The sequence below is a fragment of the Physeter macrocephalus genome, chromosome 4, assembly GCF_002837175.3.
Source record: "Physeter macrocephalus isolate SW-GA chromosome 4, ASM283717v5, whole genome shotgun sequence".
NCBI lineage: Eukaryota > Metazoa > Chordata > Mammalia > Artiodactyla > Physeteridae > Physeter > Physeter macrocephalus.
Genome location: NC_041217.1, coordinates 37,584,726 through 37,607,244, shown reverse-complemented (window position 1 = coordinate 37,607,244; position 22,519 = coordinate 37,584,726). Strand labels below are relative to the sequence as shown.

The 22,519-nt window shown below is 43.9% G+C and overlaps 1 protein-coding gene and 2 long non-coding RNA genes across 13 annotated transcripts in view; 1 reads left to right on the top strand and 2 right to left on the bottom strand.

Moving 5' to 3' along the window:
- LOC102983561 (membrane cofactor protein) overlaps positions 1 to 8,737 on the top strand; it is a 61,192-nt gene extending 52,455 nt beyond the window's left edge. For 5 of the 10 annotated variants that reach the window (XM_055084107.1, XM_055084104.1, XM_055084103.1 and 2 more), the window contains 2 exons: positions 388 to 448; positions 6,368 to 8,736. In XM_055084107.1, coding sequence (XP_054940082.1) covers positions 388 to 448; positions 6,368 to 6,428 — 122 coding nt within the window. In that variant the 3' untranslated portion in view covers positions 6,429 to 8,736. Of the gene's footprint in view, positions 1 to 387; positions 449 to 1,017; positions 1,062 to 5,019; positions 5,109 to 6,367 lie in introns of those variants that run through there. The other 5 variants (XM_024133890.3, XM_024133889.3, XM_024133892.3 and 2 more) reach the window with 3 other exon arrangements.
- Positions 103 to 17,470, bottom strand: LOC129392050 (uncharacterized). Its single transcript, XR_008617055.1, has 4 exons — positions 16,880 to 17,470; positions 11,068 to 11,240; positions 4,763 to 5,140; positions 103 to 424 (listed from the first exon to the last, which is right to left on the bottom strand). It is a non-coding gene; the product is annotated as an uncharacterized lncRNA (long non-coding RNA).
- A 3,642-nt stretch (positions 17,471 to 21,112) lies between these two features.
- LOC102984127 (uncharacterized) overlaps positions 21,113 to 22,519 on the bottom strand; it is a 16,018-nt gene continuing 14,611 nt past the window's right edge. Inside the window, exon 9 of one of the 2 annotated variants that reach the window (XR_008617052.1) lies at positions 21,113 to 21,454. This is a non-coding gene — a long non-coding RNA (uncharacterized lncRNA). Of the gene's footprint in view, positions 21,455 to 21,479; positions 21,737 to 22,519 lie in introns of those variants that run through there. The other variant, XR_008617053.1, reaches the window with a different exon arrangement.

The window sequence follows — 22,519 nt, the reverse complement described above, 5'->3', positions numbered from 1 at the left end:
CAGGAAAAACCTGACCTTTTATATAATACACTACCTTGTATTAGTGTTTGTCTAGTCCTTTGTATTCTACATGTCCAGTTACTAACAAACTCTAAATAATAGAAGTTGTTTCAAGATCATTACTCATATGAGTTTGCATCCCAAATATGCTTTGGGTAATTTTCTCAATTAATCAAGGACTCTTCTCTGACTTACTCTGTACTATTTAATGCAAAGAATTGGATTGAGACTGAAGAGTCGAGATGGAATGTAAATGTATATGTGCTTAAATAAGATAACATTTTCTGGCCATGGAAATCTGACCGTCATTTATTTCTTCTGCTAGATTTTGAATCTTGGCAATGATTTTTCACAGTTACATATCATTTGTTTCCTGATTTCTTGTAGTTTGTGGCGTTGGAGTAGTTGTCTGCGGCATCTACTTCTGTTTTTGCAAAAAGAAGAAAGGGTAAATTAAAACATGTTTTTTAATTTATTGGTCCTTCTCACAGTTGACATAGTTTTGTGCAGTTTTTGTTTGTAGTCTGTATTGCATGTTGTTTTTTCAAAAAATGCACCTGCATGAGTGTGTTGTCTGCATTATACTTCTTTACTAAAAATGTTTCCAGCTGCTTTCAATATCATTGCAACAAGAGTAATCTGTGCAGGTTGCTTCAGCAAATTATGATGTAAGAAAAATTTCTGTGGGATTTGAGATTTAAGTTCTATAGTAAATCATGGACTGTTTGGGGGCTTTCTCTATCCTAGGTGTACCCAACTTCCTAGATTGGACTAATGGCCAAGATTAAATATTATAAAATGGTTCACTGTGGAGACTTTGACAGCTGTAGTCACTGTAATTTTTATGCTGAAAGTTTTCAGTTGTCTGTATAACTTAGGTAGTAGTAAGAAGCTACATAGATGGCTCATTCAGATACTCAGTTTGCTTTCTTTCAGATTTGTTATTCATACAAGTTAAACTGGGGAATTTAAAGCAACACTATTTGATTTCCCTCTTATGTTCTCTTAATTTACTAGATCGCAGTAAAACCGATGGGGTTAAACTAAAAGTTGCTGAGAGGGTAAGATTTATAAGGCACTTCATGAACTCTTTTTATCTATAAAAATGAAATAAGGGGGGGGACTTAAAATTGAAAAAAAAGGTACAAATACATATCTTCTAAGGAGAATAGTTTTTAAACATCATCTTAAATTTTAATGAAATAATTTAAAATCTAATGAAAGACTTAGAATAAAACTGGAGCACAGACCAAGATTAGGTCTATTTGATATTTCTGACTTTTAGTGATTTTTTTCCCCCTATTGCTTTGGAAATAGCTTTGAAATCAAACTAATCATTTAAAACAATTGGTATTCATGGCTTTATGATATATATTCCTTTTATATTAATCACTGGGTTTGGACTACATGATAAAAGTACATTCGTCACTCATAAAGAGCTAAAACTTTTTTTATATTTCTTGGTTATCTTTTAAAAATTTCCACAGTGCCTTCATTTGAATCTTAAATCTTATATTTGTAGAACACATAGCATGCATATTTGATTTCTCTATCAGCAGTATATTTTTAAAATTACATGTACACAGCAATCTGAGAAGGAAGTACTGTCAGTGAAATATTTGACAAGTCTAAAAGGTTTATCTAGAAATAACCTCTCAAGAAAGCGAAACAAAATAGCTTTCTGCTCCTCACTCTTCTTCTTTGTTTAAAACATCACTACACCAAAATAAGGTTCCCTAACAAGCATTAACCAAAACCCTCTCTCTAGCTACCAGTTAATGAGTCTTTGAAAGCCAAACAATTATCTGAGCATCGTATCCCCCAGGTTAAAGTTTCAGTAGCATTAGAGATCTGAGATCCCATTTCTAATGCGTTCCCAAGTGACGATGCTGCTGGGCCTGGACTATACTTTGAGAAACCAGGGTGTAGACCATTACTGATGTGCCTGTGCTCTTTAACTTGAAGAAACACCATCAAGCTTATTGGGAAATGTTTTACCTGTTTAAGATTATTGGAGTTTTTAAAGACTCCTCATTTATGTGTATGCTTTTTTTAAAGAATGTGAAGTGATACCTAGCTTTAGTTTGCCTTTCTTTTAAAAAGGTAAATATTTTTATTATATTCTTTGCATTGTTTAATGTCCATATTCCCCCCGCCCCCAAATTGCTTTTGTTGCTTTAGAAACTCCTTTACAAGACTGTAAAGTGTATGCAGTTGCTTCTCTATTCCTAGGGATAACTCTGGAAGCAGGATACCAGGCACAATAATCCAGAATTGCTATTAATGGGAGTTCCCTGGCGGTCCAGTGGATAGGACTCAGCACTTTCACTGCCATGGGCTGGAGTTCAGTCCCTGCCTGGGGAACTAAGAACCTGCAAGCCTCGTGGCGTGGCCAAAACAGAAACAAAAAACCACAAGTTTGCTGTTAAAACTTGATACAGAATGGATTTGATACAAACTTGTATTTATGATAATTTGAGAACACAATTACCCTGCTACAATATTTATACCAAAGCATGAAAATAGTATAAGTAGTCATTTTTAAGACCATTACATTTTGATGAAATATGGCCACAGAGTTAAAGTACTCTGTTATAGTTTCCTGTTTCTTAGCTCTCAACTAAGAATAGAATAGGATCCCAGTTGGTCTGATGGGCTCCATCTACACCCTCCTTCCTTTTCCCTTGCAGTCTCCTTTCCTAACTAACTCTTCGACCAAACTTTCCAGCCTTGGAATCCACAGCCCTTGCCCTCTCCTTTGCTATTGCTTGAGTCCTGTCTTGCATGTCCTGACTGTGTGGTTCCAAAAAACAGATACCTTTTGTTTACATTAATGTTTTCAATTATTTGTTGTGAATATTTTTTTCATAAATGCATGATTTTCTCTACTCAGGTTAAATCATCACTGGATAAGTGAGAGTTTTTTAAGTTCATTAGAATTATTGCAATAATTTATGTATTTTAGTAACAGTGAGTACTTTTTCTTTTTTTCCATTAAGGATATTTATTATTTGTTGTAATTTTAGAATATTTTAATGTTATATTAATAATGACTGATCCAGTAACTGTAATTTTTAAGCTGTCTGCTTAAATTAATATTACTGAAGCTTTTTTGGATATAATATAAATGGTGGATCCAGTTCAGGTGGTGGGGAGTATAATGACATGGGTAAAAACTTGAATGGTCAAATTAACTTGAACATTTTTCTACCTGGTTCTCAAATTCTTGAGCATTGAACAAAGGCTTTAAAAATTTTTAGACAAAAACTAGTAAATAACAAAGATGTTGTAACAGTTGAGAGAGCATATTTACAAAATTTAGATCCATCCTAGAAAAATGGGAAGTCATATCATAAGTTTTACAGAGATCTTCCCTCAGGTGAAAACAATTGTGCCACAGGAAGAAACTGTCCTCGATGCAAAAGATCCATCTGAAAATGTATGATGTCATAAAATCGATTTCTGAGACAGTATTACATGGAATTAATACATGCTCTGTGTATTGCCTCAAAATCTAAGGTGCTAGAGACCAGGACCATTTCTCCTCATACAATCTTATTCTGTGAAAGAGAGTTTACATTATTCACTTCAGGCTAAGAGGTTTCAGAGGTAAACAGATTGCACACAAATTTAGAATCTGTTTATCTGCTGGATGATCTGTAAGACTTCAAAGGTAAAGTAGCTTCTTGCACCAAATTCTTGTTTCAAGTTCCTAATGAGAATCAGGAGAGCCATAATTTATGAACCTAATTGTCAGCTTTACTTCCCTTCTCCTCCATCATTGATTTTATCCCATTTTTATGCCACTCGTGCTTCCTTTTGGTTTGACGTCACTATTTTATTCAGCCCTGTTCCCTTCCTTTGTTCAGCACATACCTAACTGGTGAGAGCCACAGACAAGTAAATTTTATTTCTCTCTGAGAAAAGATGAGAGAAAGGTTTGCTTTTATCATTAAAAGGTATCTGCTTTCTGTTGCGTTTCTTTTCAGAGATGTCCTTTCTTCTGAAAAATATTCAATGAATATTTAGATATTGATAAACTGAACTAAGATAAGTGGGCAGTAGACATCCAAGAGGACATTTGAATTCCTGTTCCCTTTGCTAGATTATTGATGTTTTCTCCTACCTTCCCTGTTTTAATGTAAAATAATGTGCATTGACAGGCTCTTGTTTTGATATAGGCGCCAACAGAGTAACGTCCCTCTGGTCCTTTCATCAGACTGTCTAGCTCCTCTACCTTCTAGCAGCTATGAATCCAAAGCTGGGGGAATTTTTTAGCCCAATGGGAAATAATCACAGAATGTGTTCATTTTAAGTTCATTCTGGTTTTTCGACAGAAACCAAAATACATTTCACTTAGTTTTGTAAAGAAATTCAATTTCCACTTGTAAATATTAATTCTTTAAAGGCGTTTATCTGTTTCCCTTGGCCAGGATGTTTTTAACATATAAAAGAGAAACCACCAACAAAAAAAAATCCTCAGATTTTGGAAAATTATGAAATGCATTGCCTTAAGCCATTTAACCCCCTCTGTCTCTGAATGAAATGAATTGGAAGTTTCTCCTTTTGTGCCAGAATGTGTGTCTGCATGGCCAGGAAAAGAGGAGTTATGTTTCCCACCACTTATAATGTGAGGCGCTACCCTAGGTCACAGTCATGAGTTTGGGAGCAGATTCTACAACGGCCAATAAGAAGGGCAATTTCTTAGTAAAAGCAAAGTGGTGACTTTGATCACAGGGGCAAAGGGGAAGACAAAACATACCAGCTAGAATGGCACTGTGGGCCTACCCAGCCCTATGTATCTGCTTGGTTCTCTTAGGATTCCTTTGAGGCTAAAGCCAACCAGGAAAGTAGTTTTCAGATGGGCCGTGAGCTTCAGGTTGTCTGTAAACACTTGAAGTTAACTTAATGAATGCTGAAGGTAATATGACATAACTGTAATTAGTACAATAATTCACTTTCACATTTTAATCATCTTCAGATAGCTTTGTTGTTATATCACATTAATGTTTCTTTAAGTTTATATTAATGCAGGGACTTCCCTGGTGGTCCAGTAGTTAGGACTCTGCGCTTCCATTGCAGGGGACATGGGTTCAGTCCCTCGTCAGGTAACTAAGATCCTGAAACCTGAGGGGTGTTGCTGAAAAAAAAAAGAAAAAATTTATATTAATGCTTATTTATCCTTCTCGTATATTGGATTTCTATTTAAAATTCTAGTTAAAGAAAAGCATTTCACTACTACAGAAAAAAAAAAGTATTGACCTCAAAAAATAGTAAAATATAGTGGTCTTAGAGGATTCAGGATAGGCCTAAGTATTGAATCACTCTGCAGAATAGTCCTGAGGAAACTGCTCTATAACAAGTATTGTGCTGTGACAGTGCTGGTTCATCGTGATGCCTCCCCCACCAAGAGAAATATGAAAGTCTCCAGAATTAACATGGTTAGCTCTTACATGGGGTAGGCGCCCTGAAGTGTTTGCTGGGGCAGGCATACTGTAAATAACCAACTGGTCCCCATTTGGTTGTAGTCTGTCTATTGTAGTCAGTTTCCTAAGCAGGGACTGGAACTGCATTTTCCAGCTCCAGAGTCAGTAGCCCTGAGTAGCTGGCGAGGACGTCAAAAGTGGCTCATCCTACTTAAGGTGAGCTTCAGTGCACACTACACACCAGATTCAAAGACTTAGTGCAAAGGAATGTACAATCCATGGATATTGGGTTAAGTAAAATATGTTAAAACTAATTTTCCTGCTTCTTATCCTTTTTTTGATGTGGCTTCTAGAAAATTCAAAATTACCTGGGTGACTCGCATTATATTTCTTTGGAAAACACTGGACTTGAATAACAGAGTTTAGAAAGATGTCTGTTGTTACCAAAAAAAAAGTGTGGTGTGAGTTTTAGTTACTTAGGAGACTCTCCAGGCAGCACACATGATTTTCCTTGACAGTGAGGGGTCAATGAGGCATTCCTCACTGATCTTGAACGCTGCTGGAATCATTAGCTGTTTAAAGGTTTCATCTCAGAGTTAGATTTTAAATTGCAATATTAGGAAAATGTGTGTTTCTCTGTAGTCTTCCCCATTAGCCCTAAATTAAGATACGGGAATATTTACTAAGTATATGCAACTGCTCTATTTCTTGTCTCGGAGGGAATCAAAACTGTAATACAGCAATAGAAGAAGGGTTTCTAGAGTGACACTGGTTGAACATTGGAATTATTTTAAAAGAATCATTTAATTCCTAGTTCAGTGACTCTTACTAGTATATAGGTTTTTTTTTTAATTGTCCATGTTCTAAATGGGCTTCTGGAATTTAATTTATGTACTTAATTATGTTCATCTCTGACCCTATTTTCTAACCTTGCTTCGTAGGAAAGGAGGTATTGCTACATACAGCGCTCACCAGGATAAGGCAACAACTCCAGCAGAGTAGATGAACTAAATGGTTCCCACAAACCCATGTATCATTCAGCCATGAAAATGAAGGAAATCCTGCCATTTGAGACAATACAGATGGACCTTGAGGGCATTATGCTGGGTGGATGAGTCATATAAAGAAAGACAAGTACTGTATGATCTCACTTATATGTGGAATCCCAAAAACCAAGCTTATAGAAAAAGAAATCAGATTTGCCTTCATCAGAGGTGGTGGGCTGGGGGTGGCAGTTGAGTAAAGGCAGTCAGAAAATATAAACTTCCAATTATAAGATAAAAACATACTGGGATGTAATGTACAGCATAGTGACTACAGTTAGTAACACTGTATTGTATATTGGCAAGTTGCTAAGAAAGTGGATCGTAAAACTTCTAATCACATGGAAGAAAAAAAATTTTTTGTAGGTACGTGAAGTGATGGATGTTAACTAAATTTATCGTGTAATCATTTTTCAATATATACATGATCAAATCATGCTGTACACCCTAAACTTATGCAGTGTTATATGTCAGTTATATCTCAATACTGAAAGAAAAAGAATCTATAAAAATCATTTGCTAGTTTCTTACACTGTCAGGAATGGAACTGTTAAGCCATAGTGCTAACATTTTAATGTGGCTGAAGTATAGTCACCATCGTTTAATGCTTCTTTGAAATGTGTATGAATTTGTGTTTGAATATCTTGCTTGTTTTTCCTTAAATAACGCTTGTATTTATAGGGCAAGTCAGCACAGTATCCCCACTAGTGTTAAGGTAGGGAAACATGTTTTCTATAAAAACTCCAAACTCAGAGAAATATAATTCAAAATGACATTTCATTTGTAAAGAAAGTGATTTTGAAATCTTTTCTGTTCAAAGGTGATTGCCAACTCTTAAGATTCTTTCTTCAACAATCCCAAAATATGCATTATATATTGTTTATTATAAAAGTTTGATTTCCTTAACTAAGAATATTACCAGAAAATACTCTTAGAGTTAATAGGTTAAAATACTATTTTTAAAAATTTGTAACCTCTTGGTGATTTAGAGATGCTATAAAGTTTATTTCTGGCATTTGTTCTTCGCCCATTTTAATAACAATAAACCAGTCTAAGAATCAAGAAGAATTCAGCATCAGTTGCATGCTTCTGTACACAGTTAGAGGGCTCTAACACCCATGGCAGGAATGCCAGCTCAGGACAAAGTGAACAGTGTGGCCTTGTAGTTTTCTTAAAAAGAATTCCACTCTTTAAGAGAATTAGAATCCACTATGAATTCTGTTTTTCTCTCCCCACCTGAATAAAGAGATGTCTTACTTTAAACATGTCATCTGAATGTAGGCAGCTTGTAGGGAATAAATTCATCAGATAACCTCAAGTTGCATCAGAATCTGAGTCTCACCTCATCTGTAAAGGGCAGAGTAAAAATGAAGCCCCATATTTCAGAAAAGCAAACTTAACTTTGTGGATTTGCTGTAGGTCATGCAAAGGGACAGGAAGAGGAAACAGCGAAGGTAGTCCTTGACGCTCAGGTGGGACAGAGCCCAGCCCTCTTCTCTGTCCTCACACCAGGCAGCGCCTCCTTCAAATGAGCCAGAGGCCAAAGAGGACGGACTGCCTCTCTAACTCCAATTACATTTTTACATGTTTTGTTTCACACTTTTTTTTTTAACATCTTTATTGGAGTATAACTGTTTTACAATAGTCACACTTTTATAGTTAGTAGCACACATTGGGCCAAAGAAACGTTGCCTTAGAAATATATGAATAGAGAATCAAGAGTGAACCAGAGTAAATATTGTTTTACTCCCTAAGGACATGTTTGTAAGGCCATGTAAGTGGTCCTTCCTTTTGTAGTCTCTGGTGAGGCACTTTAGGAAAATAAATTTGAGGAGAATAAATTCAGGAATTCTGAGATAAATATAGAGTTGAAGTTTTGCTGTACCCTTTTCCACATAATTTTCGAGAATCTAGCACTTGCTTAAAAGCAAGGGAGTGGCTATAGTACATATTTTTAAAACCCTCAAAGAAGTGTTTTCAACCAAAGATTATTATGCTTACCAAAATAAATTGACTTTCATAGTACAGTTTCCACTTCGAAATTAGTTTTTCTAATTTAATATATTTATATATAAGATTGAAATATGTGTGTGTACATATAAATTATGTTCTGTTTGTCAAATAATTTGTCAATTAAATATATGGGGACACCATTTTTCTCTAGAAATGTTTATTTAAATGAGAGAGGGAAAAGTGTATTTTAATTTATAGGTTTCTTAAAACTGCATTTTGAGAATTGGACCTTCAGATCTATTAAAAAAATAAAATGTCGTTATGGAGAAGTTTCATTTGTGATAATGCATTTATTTCCAGTGTGTTTTATCTCAAATCGGAGTATGCTTCTAATCGGGGGCCCACCTTCTGTAAGCATTCCCCTCCAACAATCACCACTCCTGCCCCTCCCATCTCAGAGCCTTAACTTAAACATGTCCAGGCTTCTTCCCTCCCCAGCGGTCAAGTGCCTCCCCTGCTCAAAGGTGCTCAGTCCTACCTCTGTTACCCACAGCATAAAGTCCATTTCATGATAGATACTTGAAAGCTTTCTACAGTTAATTCCCAACTTTTCTTCCCAAGCCGTCTCTTTCTGCAACACTTCAGATAACCTGCTGTCAGTCAAGCTAGACCATCCGTCCTGTCCTGTGCTCTCTGCTGTATTCCTGGCTCACTATTGGCTGAAGCGCCTCTGGTCCTGTCCGTCCAATCCTGGGCCTCTTCCAAGGCCCAGCTCACAGAGCCCATTCTGTGCAGTACTTCCTGATTTCTGCCCAGCTCTCAGCCTTCATTATTTCCTGGCCTAGAGTTCACCACATTCAAGTATCTGTATCCATGTGTGCGGGAGAAGACATATCTTCCACATCACTTTAATGCGTGGGTGTGGCTAATTAAAAACCCAGGTCCCAACCATGAAAGCATAACATGTTTCTGAACCATAGCTGCACACTGAAATCCCCTGGAGACTTTTACTGATGCCTGGGTCCCACACCCCCAAAATTTGTCATGTCATTGACCTGGGGCGTGGCCTGGGCAAGTAACTCTAATATGCAGCTAAGTGTGAGAACCTCTGCATTAGTGGTCCTCCAGTCTCAGAGTCCACTTCTACACATGAACTTATAAAGACATAAGGTGAATGCTTATACTTACAGAATAAAATCATGGTTTTGTAATTCAGCCTATAAAGAAATCAGAAAATATCTAAAACTTGGATTAAGGTCTTATTGCCTGCCTAACCAAAAGAGGCTATCTGTGGTTTAAAAACAAAACAAAAACAAACAAAAAAGCAATCTTTCTAATATCAACACTGGATGAAAATTAGTTTGACTATAAAGAATGCATTTTATCAAATTTTGTCTTTAACTTGAGACTATAGTATATTTTTTAAATTGGCATAAAATAAACAGGGAGAGCTTTTAAGGTGACTAACAATAAAAGTCCTCAACAAGAATTCTGAAGACAGCTGAGGTAGGCAGGAATTTAAATTTAAATTGTTTAAGGGGGCTTCTCTGGTGGCGCAGTGGTTGAGAGTATGCCCGCCGATGCAGGGGACACGGGTTCGTGCCCCGGTCCGGGAAGATCCCACATGCCGCGGAGCGGCTGGGCCCGTGAGCCATGGCCGCTGAGCCTGCGCGTCCGGAGCCTGTGCTCCGCAGCGGGAGAGGCCACAGCAGTGAGAGGCCCGCGTACCGCAAAAAAAAAAAAAAAAGAATGTTCTAGGTTTAAGGAAAATAGGCAACTCTGGTATTCTAAAACTTAGTAATTGCTGACAATGTTGTAACCAAGAATGAATATTTTTGCATATTAAAAATTTTACATATTTGTACTCAAGAGCAGGATTTAACATAGCCTATTGACTTTCAGAAACAATGCAAAATTGAGAGAGCGTACATATATATATATATATATATTTTTTTTTTTTTTTTTTTCTAAGCTGCATTGCTTTCATCATTTCCAGGCTCATCCATCCAGAAAAGGTTACCCTAGAATGAAGTGGGAAACAATGCAAAATTGAGAGAGCGTACATATATATATATATATATATATTTTTTTTTTTTTTTTTTCTAAGCTGCATTGCTTTCATCATTTCCAGGCTCATCCATCCAGAAAAGGTTACCCTAGAATGAAGTGGTGCGCCTTTATAGTATTAGCACTGCTGCCCTCCTGTGGACTGTTAGGGCATTTGACCATGCCTTTCTTAGTTTTTCAAACTTTGTCATTATTCAGAGATTTTAGTCATTGCCGAGTCCCAGAAACCGTTTTTAATTTCATTTTAATTAACTAGCTCTTTTCTGCTTGCCTTCTAGGAAATTAACTTTTGAAACAAAGCTAACCTCTGTCCCTTATGGCTTACATACGGAGGAGCATAATATTGGGGTCTACAGTCAGTAACTATTTTTCCTTCCCTCCGGCTTAAATACCAGCAGAAAGCGACCAAAATTGCCTTAAGTATGCATCACATTGAGAAAGCTACCCACCCTGATTCCTGACTTATCAGCCCAAGAAAACTTGTTTGCGATAGTAAAACTCGTATTTGCCAGGCAGTCACTTAAGTTTCTATCTTTCACCACCTTGACGTAGCTTTTAGAAACAACTATGGTACGTACGTATGACACAGTGGCAGGCCTTGTGCAGAACTAGCAGAAAGAATCGGGACATCTGGCATCCTGGTGCTTAGGGTTTGTGGCTTCACTGAGAATTCTGGAGACTACTGTCATTTAGATGAGCACTGTTCATGGTGTTCAGGAAAATGATTGGTCTTCTGATCACCCACTGCCACCTGAAAAGGATCCAAGGGAAAATATTCCTTTCAATCTGTCTTTGACGTGGACTCAGTTATTGGAGAATCCTTGGGTAGGATCCCATACAACCACGCTTCTCAAATTTTTGTGTGCAGGTGAATCACATGATGACCTTGCTAAAATGCAATGCAGACTCTTGAAGCAGTAGGCCTCGGCTGGGGCCCGAGGTTCTGCATTTGCATGTGTTCCACACACTGCTGCTTGTGGAGGCTGTATAAGGGCCTCCAGAGATACTGGAGTCATAATACAAGTATCACCCTACGTTTTAAAATCCACTTTATGCCACTTAGTGCTTTTACAAAAGACCTACATTGGTACCTGTTTTCATTAATCAAAAGGAATCCAAAGAGGATTTTTGCTTTTATGAAAAAAAAAAGTGAAAAGCGAAAATAGCGTTCAGCATTTATTTTGCAGCGAGCTGTTATAGAGGCAGCCCACACAGGAGGTGAGAGTGGCACCCCCCAAGCTCCTTCCTGGGAGCTACACTCAACATCTCAGCATCAAGCTGCCATAGGTCTAAAAGTATCTGCGCTTTATCTCCATTTATTTTGTGCCTCCCTTTGCAAGGTGTGCCCTTAGGCATTTGCTTCAATGCTTTATGCCAAATCTGCTTATGAAAGGTTGCAATAGGAACATTCTACTTTCAGATACCAGGGGGAAAGCAGTACCTGGAAGCTGTGAATGTGGCTTTGTATGCAAAGGGTCTTTGCAGATGAGATTTTGGGTGGGGAGATTATCCCCCCAGGTGGGGCCCTAAATGTAATCACATTTAATCCTCAGGAGAAGGAGGCAGAGGAAGCCTTGACTATAGCAGAAGGCAACGTGACCGCTGAGGCAGCATGCTGTGGTGCTGGCTTTGAGGATGGAAGAAGGGGCCACAAGACAAAGAATGCAGCTCTGGAATCTGGAAAAGGCAAGGAAACTGATTCTCTGACAGAGCATCTGGAGGGAGTGTGGCCCTGCCTATAGCTGGATTTCAGATTCTGACCTCCAGAACTAAAAGAATACCGGTGTGTTGTTTTAGACAAGTTATTGTGTAAATGTTTGTGTCCCACCAAAATTCCTACCTTAAAATCCTAACCCGAAGGTGACCGTATTAGGAGGTGGGGCCACTGGGAAGTGATCAGGTCATGAAGGTGGAGCCTTCATGAATGGGATTACTGTCCTGATAAAAAGAGACCCCAAATCCCTTCACCCCCGCTGCCCCAAGAAGTTACATGGCACTGTCTGCAAACCAGAAAGCTGGCCCTCACCAGGCACTGAATCTGCCAGCACCTTGATCTTGGCCTTCCCAGCCTCCAAACCATGAGAAGTAAATCTGGTTGTTTATAAGCTGCCTTGTCTGTAGTGTTTTGTTATAGCAGCCCGAAAAGACTGACACCAAGTTTGTTGTAACTTGTGAAAGTGGCCACAGGAAACTAATACACCGACGCCACGAGGGCCACGAGTCCTCAGGTCACATTTTGTGTAGAAGCAAGACCCAGAGGAGGAGCTCTCAACCCTGACTGCGCAGTAGAATCCCCTGGGAAACTGTCAGAAAACACATGTCCAGACCCCATTTCTACAGCAGTATAACCAGAACCTGTAGGCGTGGGTCCTGAAAATCACTATTCTAATGGCTCCTTGGGTGAATGTAATCAGAAGGTGGGTGGAGCAGTGTCACATTAGAATAAACACAAAACATAGCTTTCGTTGTGTTCAAGGAAAACTCTTAAACTGCCCTAAAATGGAGACACACCAGTCTGCTAGGCAATTCCATGAAACTATATACCAGCTTCTCAAAGTGCAGGGCTGAGCCGAGATCTTACATGAAGACTCACCAGGTTGGAGATTTAACACATTGTTCACCCTGAGCTGGTAAAAGACTTGACTTGTCTCACAGTTATTAAGAGTCAACAGCACTTAGTTCCACAGGTGGGAATTCTTTGCCAGTACAACTTGCATGAGGCTGGAGGTGCCTTCCGTCCAACTCGCTCTCCACTGACACGCTTACAGTAAATGCGTGGCAAAACTCAGGGAAGCGAGCTCCATGCCTGACAAAGCATTTTCTGTGTCTGGGTGGAAAGCATGGCCTCAAAAACCAGACTCAAGATGTCTCCAAAAGAAACATTCTGCTTAGCAATTTATAAAGAAAGACCACCCTGGAATGCCAACTTTAGGTAAAGACCTGTCAGCCTCCAGATGAATAAAGCAAACTAATCCTAAATGAGGGGCACGTTGATTACTTGGGGTGTGCATTGTGCATCTCATGACGCAGCCATAAGCGCTATTTAAGTATTCATGGGAGCACCAGGAAGTATTTTTATGTAAAAGATGTCTCAAGTCATTGTTTATGTGCTTTGATGCTGAACTCCATCTTTTGGCACTTTCTTATTTGGGGACTGGAGTCACAGCAACCTGCTGGCAGAAGCCGTGAGTTACTTGCTTTATTGGCGATACCTAGGCTGGAGCTAGGGACACAGTAGGTGAATCAAAAGTTGTTCGGTTTGTTACAACTGACCCAAAGCTGTTATGCCCATAGGTCTATTGGAGCTACCTCAGCAAAGAAGTGAATAAAACAATTCAGGGTCTTAACTGTTCCCACCACCACACCCTGGGGATTAGAACCTGAATTCTCCAGTCAACAGCCTGAAACAGCACTGCTGCTGCAGTGAGGGGTGCGTCCCACTCACCTGGAAGTTTTCCCAACAGAGGCTTCACCTGTCCCACCCCCACCCGACTGGGCAGGGCAGCCAGCTGGGGGAAGACTGGCAGGATGTGGACTTAGAAAGGCTTCCCAGGTGGTTGAGATGCCACGACTTATGGAGAACCACTGGCATGAAACAAAAGTCCTGCAGGGAGGTCAGGGCTGGCCTTGCATCTCCTGTGCAAAATGGTCAGTCAAGGGGACACAGCCCTCCTACCTGAAGAATCCCGAAGTTTAATCCCCCGTGAAATCAAGTCTGGCTCGTCGCTGAATACCTTTACAGAACTGGTGCACCCTGTCTTCAAGAGTTGATAGAAACTAAGAACCAAAAGCAGCAATACTCCTGCATCTCTTATAACGCAGCTGAATTCATCAGTGCTCCTCCCTCTAAGGGCCGTGTGAGTACAGGCTCAGTTATGCCAATGTTTCTGAGGGAACACCGACTGCAGAGGCTCCAGGGCTGCGGCCCAGTGGGAACCGAGGTCAGTTTCCCGTTCAATAAGCAGCATCCTTCAGCCCAGGTCTGCAACGTGTCTCTCTTCTGTAATCCTTTTTCCTCATTTTATTTCTTGGCTCCTAGAATTTCATTCGTCTCTTCATAGGCTACATTTTTAATATGTTTGCTGTAACCGACTTCAAATTCTTTACGAAATAGGTAAGATCTGCGCAGCAAGTTAACTTTTCAGGACCCCGCTTATCATCATCATACAATTATGAATGGAAAATAATCTACGAAAAACGAAGACATGATAAATTGTATACGGTAAAGCATTTATTAAGGTCAGGATGCATGGCAGAAAGATAATTTAACAGCAACCAATTCATAGTTTACATCACTACCACACTTCAGCAAACCGAGGACATTAGGTAAATTGTAGTGATTTCTTTTTAAAAATCCATTAACTGATCTATTACCCGTGCCTAGAGTATCGTAGATGTAGTTAAAGAAGTTAGTCGGAAAAAGCGTAACCTTCCCTTCCCTCTCTCCGCGCATCCATCTTCCAGGAAGCCCCAGGCTGCTGCTGACCAGACTTGGCGTGAGGCCTCGAGGCTGCTGCTTTTCCCCCTACATCATAACCGATTTCAAATGGTGCTAGACAAAAACAGACTCTGAACACCAGGAGAAATCGGTCAGCCTGTGTAAGAGATGGGTCCAGTGGTGCTCGATGGGGTCCGGCACCTTGACAGTGCAGGTGGCAAGTCTGATTTCAGCTGCTCGGCAACTGCAGCTGAATGTTCCACGGCATCTAGGAGCAGGTGGACAGTGCTGAAGTGATGAGACGGTCCTCCTGAGACACACCCCGCCCCTTGCCTATTGCAGTCAAGTACCCAACCCAGCACTGCCCAAGCATGCGCTCAGCGGCCCTACCAACAGGCTACTGCTGGTGGCTGCCGCTCCCTGTCGACAGAAAGACTATCACAGCCTCTGGCTCTGCTCAAGCCTCTGCGTTTCTTCTGAACACAACCCCATCCCTGCACTGTCCCCCTCCACGACCCAACACACTCAAGAGTGCACTCTGCTTCTCAAGTTCTTCCTTTCTTGAACCGGCTCAGGTGGCAGGAGGAGGGGAGCTGATCCTACGAACAGCAGCTCCTCTGCGGTTGGCCTTTTGCTGTGCTGCAATTCTTACTCCTAAAACACTGATTTCAAATGGTGCTAGATACAAAGATGGAAAAATCTAAGCCACCATGTGAAACCAGCTTCCAGAAGAAGAGGATCTCACTGGAGAAAGAAGGGAGATGCGATCGGAAGACCCAGCCTCTGCCCCGAGCAGAGGTGTCTTCTTGCAGTTCCACTTGTGACGGGACATAATATATGGATCCATTAGAAAGGCACAGAGAAGAGTTACAAAGTGATGCTCAAAGAACATGAAAGGCAAAGCTGATAATTTACATAGACAATCGCAATACAAAACTCATGAATTCTAGGTTATTTAATTCCGTAACCAGTCCCTACGTATTATTATATATATGACAACATAAAATAGCCAAAGCTGTTACTAAACTGGGTTAGTATTTACATTAGTATTGCCCTGCTTTGTAAACTGCTTCACAGTGTGCAAAGCATTTTCCGATATTATCTCACGTCATCAGGAAACAAGCACCCTCTCTGCCTGTGAGGCTCTAGCCACTACACAAAGGTGGGTTTCACCTGAGCCACGGCAACTCTTCCATGTGTCCTAGTCACGTAGATCATGGGCTCCTCCTTCCCAGCCGTAGGTGAGTGGTCAGGACATTCAAGTATGACCCCGTTAATTGCCAATCTTATTTATTCTCTACTGTGACACAAAAAGATTAGTGTCTTATAACTGTACTAAGTAGATAATCCTCTAATAAAAGAATGGGGTTTTGTTTTCAAATTCTGCCTGAAAATTAGGTTTGCCAATGGTGTTCAAATTAGATTTCCCATCTCCTAATTGCACCATCTTTTTTGGTTGTTTGAAGCTAAGAAAATATGTCTGTATCTCCTCTGATACCATAACCAAGAGAAAGAAGAATCTGTATCTCTCAGGTTCCCTACCAATTCTTCAGGACTCTAGATAAAAAACCCTTTTATTTTTTACGCCTCCTGGACATAACATCACGTGCTGCTCTAGAGAAGAGAAGGAAATAAAATTTGAACACCAAGTCGTGCTCTCGAATTCTCACAACGGTCTCTCGAAGTAGGTATTATTCCCTTTTTTGCAGGAGAAGAAAGTGATCCTCAGTGTGGTTCAAAAACTTGTCCACAGTCCCAGGACTAGTGAATGGTGCCGATTCCAGGTCTGACTCCAAAGTCTGTGTTCCTACTCTTCCGCCCACTGCCTCCTGTTCTGTAGCTGGACTATCGTCTCATTCTGTTCTGGAACTTAATTCTGAGCAAGATTGAGGGTGAGGGTAGTCCTAGGCAATATTTCTGCATAGATGGGGGGCGGTTATTACTGACTGTACCTTTTAAACTTGGGTGGAGGTGAGAGCGCGCCTGGCTCTGCAAGGAGCCGGTGCTTCGATACTTGCTTTGTTCTCCAGCACCCTGGTGCCTCTGTGGTCGCCACCGCACGGCTGTGGGAGGGGAAGACGCTGGGGATGACCTGCCCTGCGGTACCTGTGCTGGACGCCTGAGCGACCCTGACAGCAGGCAGCACTAGGCCCTGCAGCCGGTGGGGCTCTGCGTGGCCTTGGCCACAGACGGGAGAGCCAGGGCTGGGGATCAACACTGCCTGCCAGGGCTCTAAGTGAGGACACCTGCGGTCAACAGCGGAGGGGAGGTGGGTGTGCGGGGGGGGGGCGGGGCGTGAATCTAAGGCTTTAAGGTCACGACTGAGCGTTAATGACAGTCATTCCCGTAGACTATGAACCCTATAAAACGTGGGGTTTGGAGACCTACATTCGCTAATTCTCCGCTTTGCTGCTCTGCACTTCAGCCAAACTCTTCTTCCTTTGTAACTTCCAACTGCTACTCTCCACAAACCCTTTCCTAAGGTGTCGTCACAGGAGTCCTTCGGTGATCCAGACTGCCTCTTTCTCCACCAGAAGGCCTCGGCACAGGCCGTTCCTTCTTTCCGGAACAATCTGCATCTACTCTCCCATAACTACCAACCCTCAGTCACTGCCCTCCCCGCCAAGTAAGCCTGGCGGTCTGAAGTCCTCCTTCAGGTCTCAGCTGGGCCACCCCGTCCGCAGGAAAGCTCCCCAGTCTCGCCTGGCTTTGGGTTAAGCTCCCCTCTCACACCATCAAGCTCTTGTCCTTCAGAACACACTTAGGTCATCTAGTCACGAGGGTGACTAATCCATGTCTCTCCTGCTACCCAGGAAGCGTCAGCTCTGAGTGCAGAGGAGAGGATGCACATAGCAGAGGAAACTAAGGGACATGAACCTGAGTTTGGGCTCCAACTCTTGAGTTCTAAAATACCCTCAGTTCTCTGGAAGAAGAGACAAGAAATCATTAGCAATGCATTGCTGTAAACACTCTAAGAGTAGAGGGGGTAAAAGTCATCTTAGCATCCAAACCTTTCACCCTTCCAATCCCACCAGATAAGAGGGTCTGCTGAGGTCTCAGACCTCCCAACAGAACCAGGCTTCTCTCTTGAAGTCAGCCGAGCAATGAACGACTCACTCACCTGAAACCAGCTGCTGATTTTGTCCCCTAGTTGCATGTAGCCAGGTGATTTCATGCGGCTGGAAGCAGCTTGCTCTCCCTGGCAACCAACCCGAGGGCATCCTTGATCTGCAAGAAGGCAGACTGGTAAAACCCCAGCCTGCTAAGGGCTCTGTTGTCAAAGGCGGGACGCTGGATCCTCCCACCTCAGTCTAGCGGCCCCACGCAAGCTGACCAGTGGAGAAGGGCTTCGAGGGCTGCCGGGAAGGAGAATCAGCCCCTGAGGAGCGGGTATGTCAGCCCTGGGAGGTGCCACAGCGCAGGAAGAGGGTGTGGGGGGCCACAATGCCGCACCAGTCCAGTCTGTGCCCACATTCTATTTGGAGGTTTTTCCACCCCCTCATGCCTACGAAACTCCTCTGCCTGGGCAGGGACCCGAGGGTGGAGGAAAGGTCACCATACAGTGAATCAGAACACAGTGGCTTTAATTCCTGCTCGGCCAGGCTCTGAGAACTGGGGCCTGCACTTTCCTGGACTAGGCCTCGGAATATTCATCCGAAAAGAGAGGGGCTGGTGCAGACTGCTCACTGCACATTCAAATGTACGGAGGGGTCAGGCAGGAAACTTAAGACAGAGAAGCAGAGACAGTGTGCAGCAGAAGTATGGGGACCCGGAGGGGCCGCGTTTGGTCTAAAGGCACGCAGAATCAGATACAGCTGAAAAAAAAAAAAAAAAAAGAAACAGAAACTCTGCACAGGCCAAACAAAAACATCTGAGTGTTAAATACAATTCATGGGCCGCTGCTTAAAGAATAGCCTGGGGATTGCAAAGAGAGCTTCTACTGCATTCTATAAACGATGCTGTGTCATTTAAAGTCCTAAAAATCCTACGCCCAGCACGGTACCCAAAAAATAATACGGGAGGAAAACAGGAAGGAGAGGAATCCTTCTTTATGAAATCCGTAAGCAAACCCACGGAAGAAACAGATATTTGCCTCCAGGAACCGAATGCTGCTGGCTTGTTCTGCGCTACCACAGCGTGTTCAAATCCAGAACGCTTGGGAAGGTTCCTGCGAGGCAGCAGCTTCTCCCTCCCTCCCAACCCAGCTGGGTGCTGAGTCACAGCTACTTACATGACTGACGCAAGTTCCAGCCAGAGTGGGGGAGGAGCGCCGGAAGTGGAGCCGGATCATCCATCTTCCTGCCGCTGGGAATGCTGGTTTCAGGGCTCCTGGGAGTGAGGAAGAGTCATGTTGGTGAGAGCGGGGCCTAGAAAAGGCCCTTTTGAAAAAGGGGAACAGTCTGCCCTTGAGTTAGTCCCCGACCATTGTACGTCTGAACAGAGAGGCCCAGCCCAGCTTCCTGTCACTCTCGGCTCTAGCCCTGGCCCAGTGTCCTGGACATTTTGTCTTAAGCTGTCAGGGTGGGACCTGTTGCCAACTAGCTGTGGTTAATGAATCAGAGGAAAGGGTGATAAAATGAAAGGTATATATACAGGGGGCTGTGGAGGAGGGGAACGTGGAACTGGCTCTCTCTCTCTTCCTCTTTCTCTCCGGCAGCTTGGCCCCCATGAGGGTTCAGCATCCAGGAACCACCACACTTCACAGGCCCTAGATCCCAAGGTGGGGATGACATATTCCAGACCCACTAAAACCCCCCAGACGACCCCTGAGGTAAAAAAAATCACCACGTTCTCAGCTTGTGTGGGCCCAGCGTCACCAGTTCTGGTTTCTCTTGGGGCAGGGGTATGGAGGCCTATGTTCCTAGGCCTCTGTCCCTTCCTCAACACCACTTGGGTCTGGAAATCTCCCAACCTCCCAGACTCAGGACAGGGTATGGAGGCCCTCATCGGGGTGACTGGCTGGCCGGGAGGACGCACATGGCTCTCCTGCCCTGCCCTGGGGATGCCATGGGGCGTGGGGGGGTAGCAGGAGACAGTGGGCGGCGAAGGGGAGGAGGAGGGGTGGCGTGAAGACGGGATCAAGGACGCCTCCCTGTTTCCCAGAGAGTGACTTAGGCTGGGCAGAGGATGGGCACAGCCCTGAACTGCTTTCAGCGAAGCTGGTGCTTTCCACAAGAGGAAAAGTGAGTGTGCCTTTGGTCTATTACACACACGCAATGCCCACCACAGTTCACAGGTCCAAGCCAACGCAGATCCGAAGAAAAACCACCAACACTGCTCCCTTGACACTCCCAAATCATCTACTTGACCCAGTGAAGATGGACTCAGAAGTGAAAACTCCAGGCTCAGGTGAAATCTAACTCTGGAGGTTGGGGGAGAGACACCCAGAGCCCAGCTTCCCCACCTCCCAAGGAGGAGCTGGGTCACCCCCTCCTGCAGCCACCAGGAGTAACTAGTAGGCACAGTATGCCGCCAGGAGCCCCATTCAGAGGACCGCATGCCTGCCTGCTGGGTGAAGCACGTTTCTGTCCCCAGGAACCTTTCCAGAGGCGTGCCCAGCCTCTGCAGTATTGCCTCCACTCCTCCTGGAAGGAGAGCAGATCATCTCCCCAGGTCAGACATCCTCCCAGGAGCACAGCCCCGGCAGGCACCAGGAAGCCCAGGGCGTACCCACTAACCTCCGAGTGGCGGTTCTATCCCAGTACCTGGGCACACACCTGGCGGAGCACATGGACCGGGTCATGCCCATGACCTGGTTCCACTTCCCTAGGTGGGGGGCGGGAAGCTGGGCAGACAGAGGGTAGGTCTGGAGTCCAAAGCCAGCTTGGAGCACCTTTCTCTCCTGCTTCCCCTGCAGCTGGCCCGGCTGGTGGCTGTATCTTCATGGCTATGCCAGCCTCATTCTGTTATCAGGACCTCTGTCTGCCAGTCTCAGGACCTGGAACAGTGAGTAGTGGGAGGAGGCAGGAAGAGGAGGGAGGGGAGGGAAGGAGGAGGAGGGGGAGGAGGGAGGGAGGAGGAAGGGGAGGAGGGAGGGAGGAGGAGGAGGGGGAAGGGAGGGAGGAGGAGGAGGGGGAAGGGAGGGAGGAGGAGGAGGGGGAAGGGAGGGAGGAGGAGGGGAGGAGGGAGGGAGGAGGAGGAGGGAGGGAGGGAGGAGGAGGGGGAGGAGGGGGACGGGAGGGAGGGGGAGGGGGAAGGGAGGGAGGGGGAGGGGGTAGTTTCACAGTCTAGTGCATTCCCATCAGATCCGAGAGGGGAACACGTACAACTTCCCCTTTTCAAGAGCTCTGCTGCCCCCACTTTCGTTTCGGTTCCTTCCCCTCTGGACTGGGGATGGCACGGCTGGTGGGCTGGGCAGGGGCGGGCACCCAGGTGCCCAGCCAACTGGGCTCTTGCCTGGCTCCGTCTCGGGCCTGGCAGGCTCCCTCGCCCATTACCCGGCATGCCCTTCTCCTTGTCAGGGAGGCCGCGCCCTCTTGTTTTCAAAGTTTTATAACAGTATTGTTTGTTGTCCAGCAGATTAAATTCTTTTGGAGGCGGGTTGGCGGGGGCGGGGTGGGGGGGAGGTTAGGGAGAGGGAGGAGGGAAAAGAGAGAGGGAGAGAAAACACAAATAACTGCTATTAGGGCCAAAAGATTAAATGAGTTCCTTTCTGAACGCAGAGTTCACCTGTCTTGGAGAGAGGCCAGTGGCCAGGAGCCCGTGTTCCCTTCCTCTCTGTCCCTGTCGCTCTTCTCTCTCTGCCCCCTCCTCACCTAGCAAGGTGACATGTGGTCTCAGACTTTCCAGGCCACTACTCAGGGTTCAAGCTGAAAAGAAGAAACAGCTAATAGGGCTGGTGCGGAGGCGGGGGGATTCATGCCTGAGCAACTCCCACCCCAGATAGGAAGCACAACATGGGTCCGAGCTGGTCCTGGCAAGGAGACCCTGGATTCCCATCTCCTCAGGGCTTTGGATGACCTTCTCCAGGACCAGATGGGGAGCTGCCCCATTTCAGAAACGGTTCATCTCTGCAGTGAGCCTGTGCCGTGTTCACATGTGAAATAAAAGTAATACATTCTAGGATGTCAGAGACATTGGAAGAACCGGACCCCAAGGAAGCGGTAACACGCACGGACAAATATTCCCGTATACCTAAGGAGTGAGTGAGGGAGAGAAACAGAAAAGAAGGGAGATAAAAAGCTGATATAAAATAAGCATGATCTTACAAAGAGGGGGAACCAGTGAAAGGTTCCTGACCTGTCAGGCCTTTCGATGCTAAATCTGCAAGCAGTAACAATACAAAAAGGATATATGATTCTCCATATTTAATACAACCCTCATTTAGACATTAACTGGTTGACTTTGGACTTCGGTCACCTCTAAGTAGTATGCTCACTTCAACACACACCCGTGCCTTTAGAACAGCAGGCAATGCTGGTGGTCCCAGAGCTGTGGACCTGCCCTGAGATATTCCTCTTCCATCTCCTGCCTTTCTCCAACAACTATGCACGGCCCTGTCTCATGCACCCCTCTCTCTCTCTCTCTCTCTCTCTCTCTCTCTCTCTCTCTCTCTCTCACACACACACACACACACACACACACACACACAC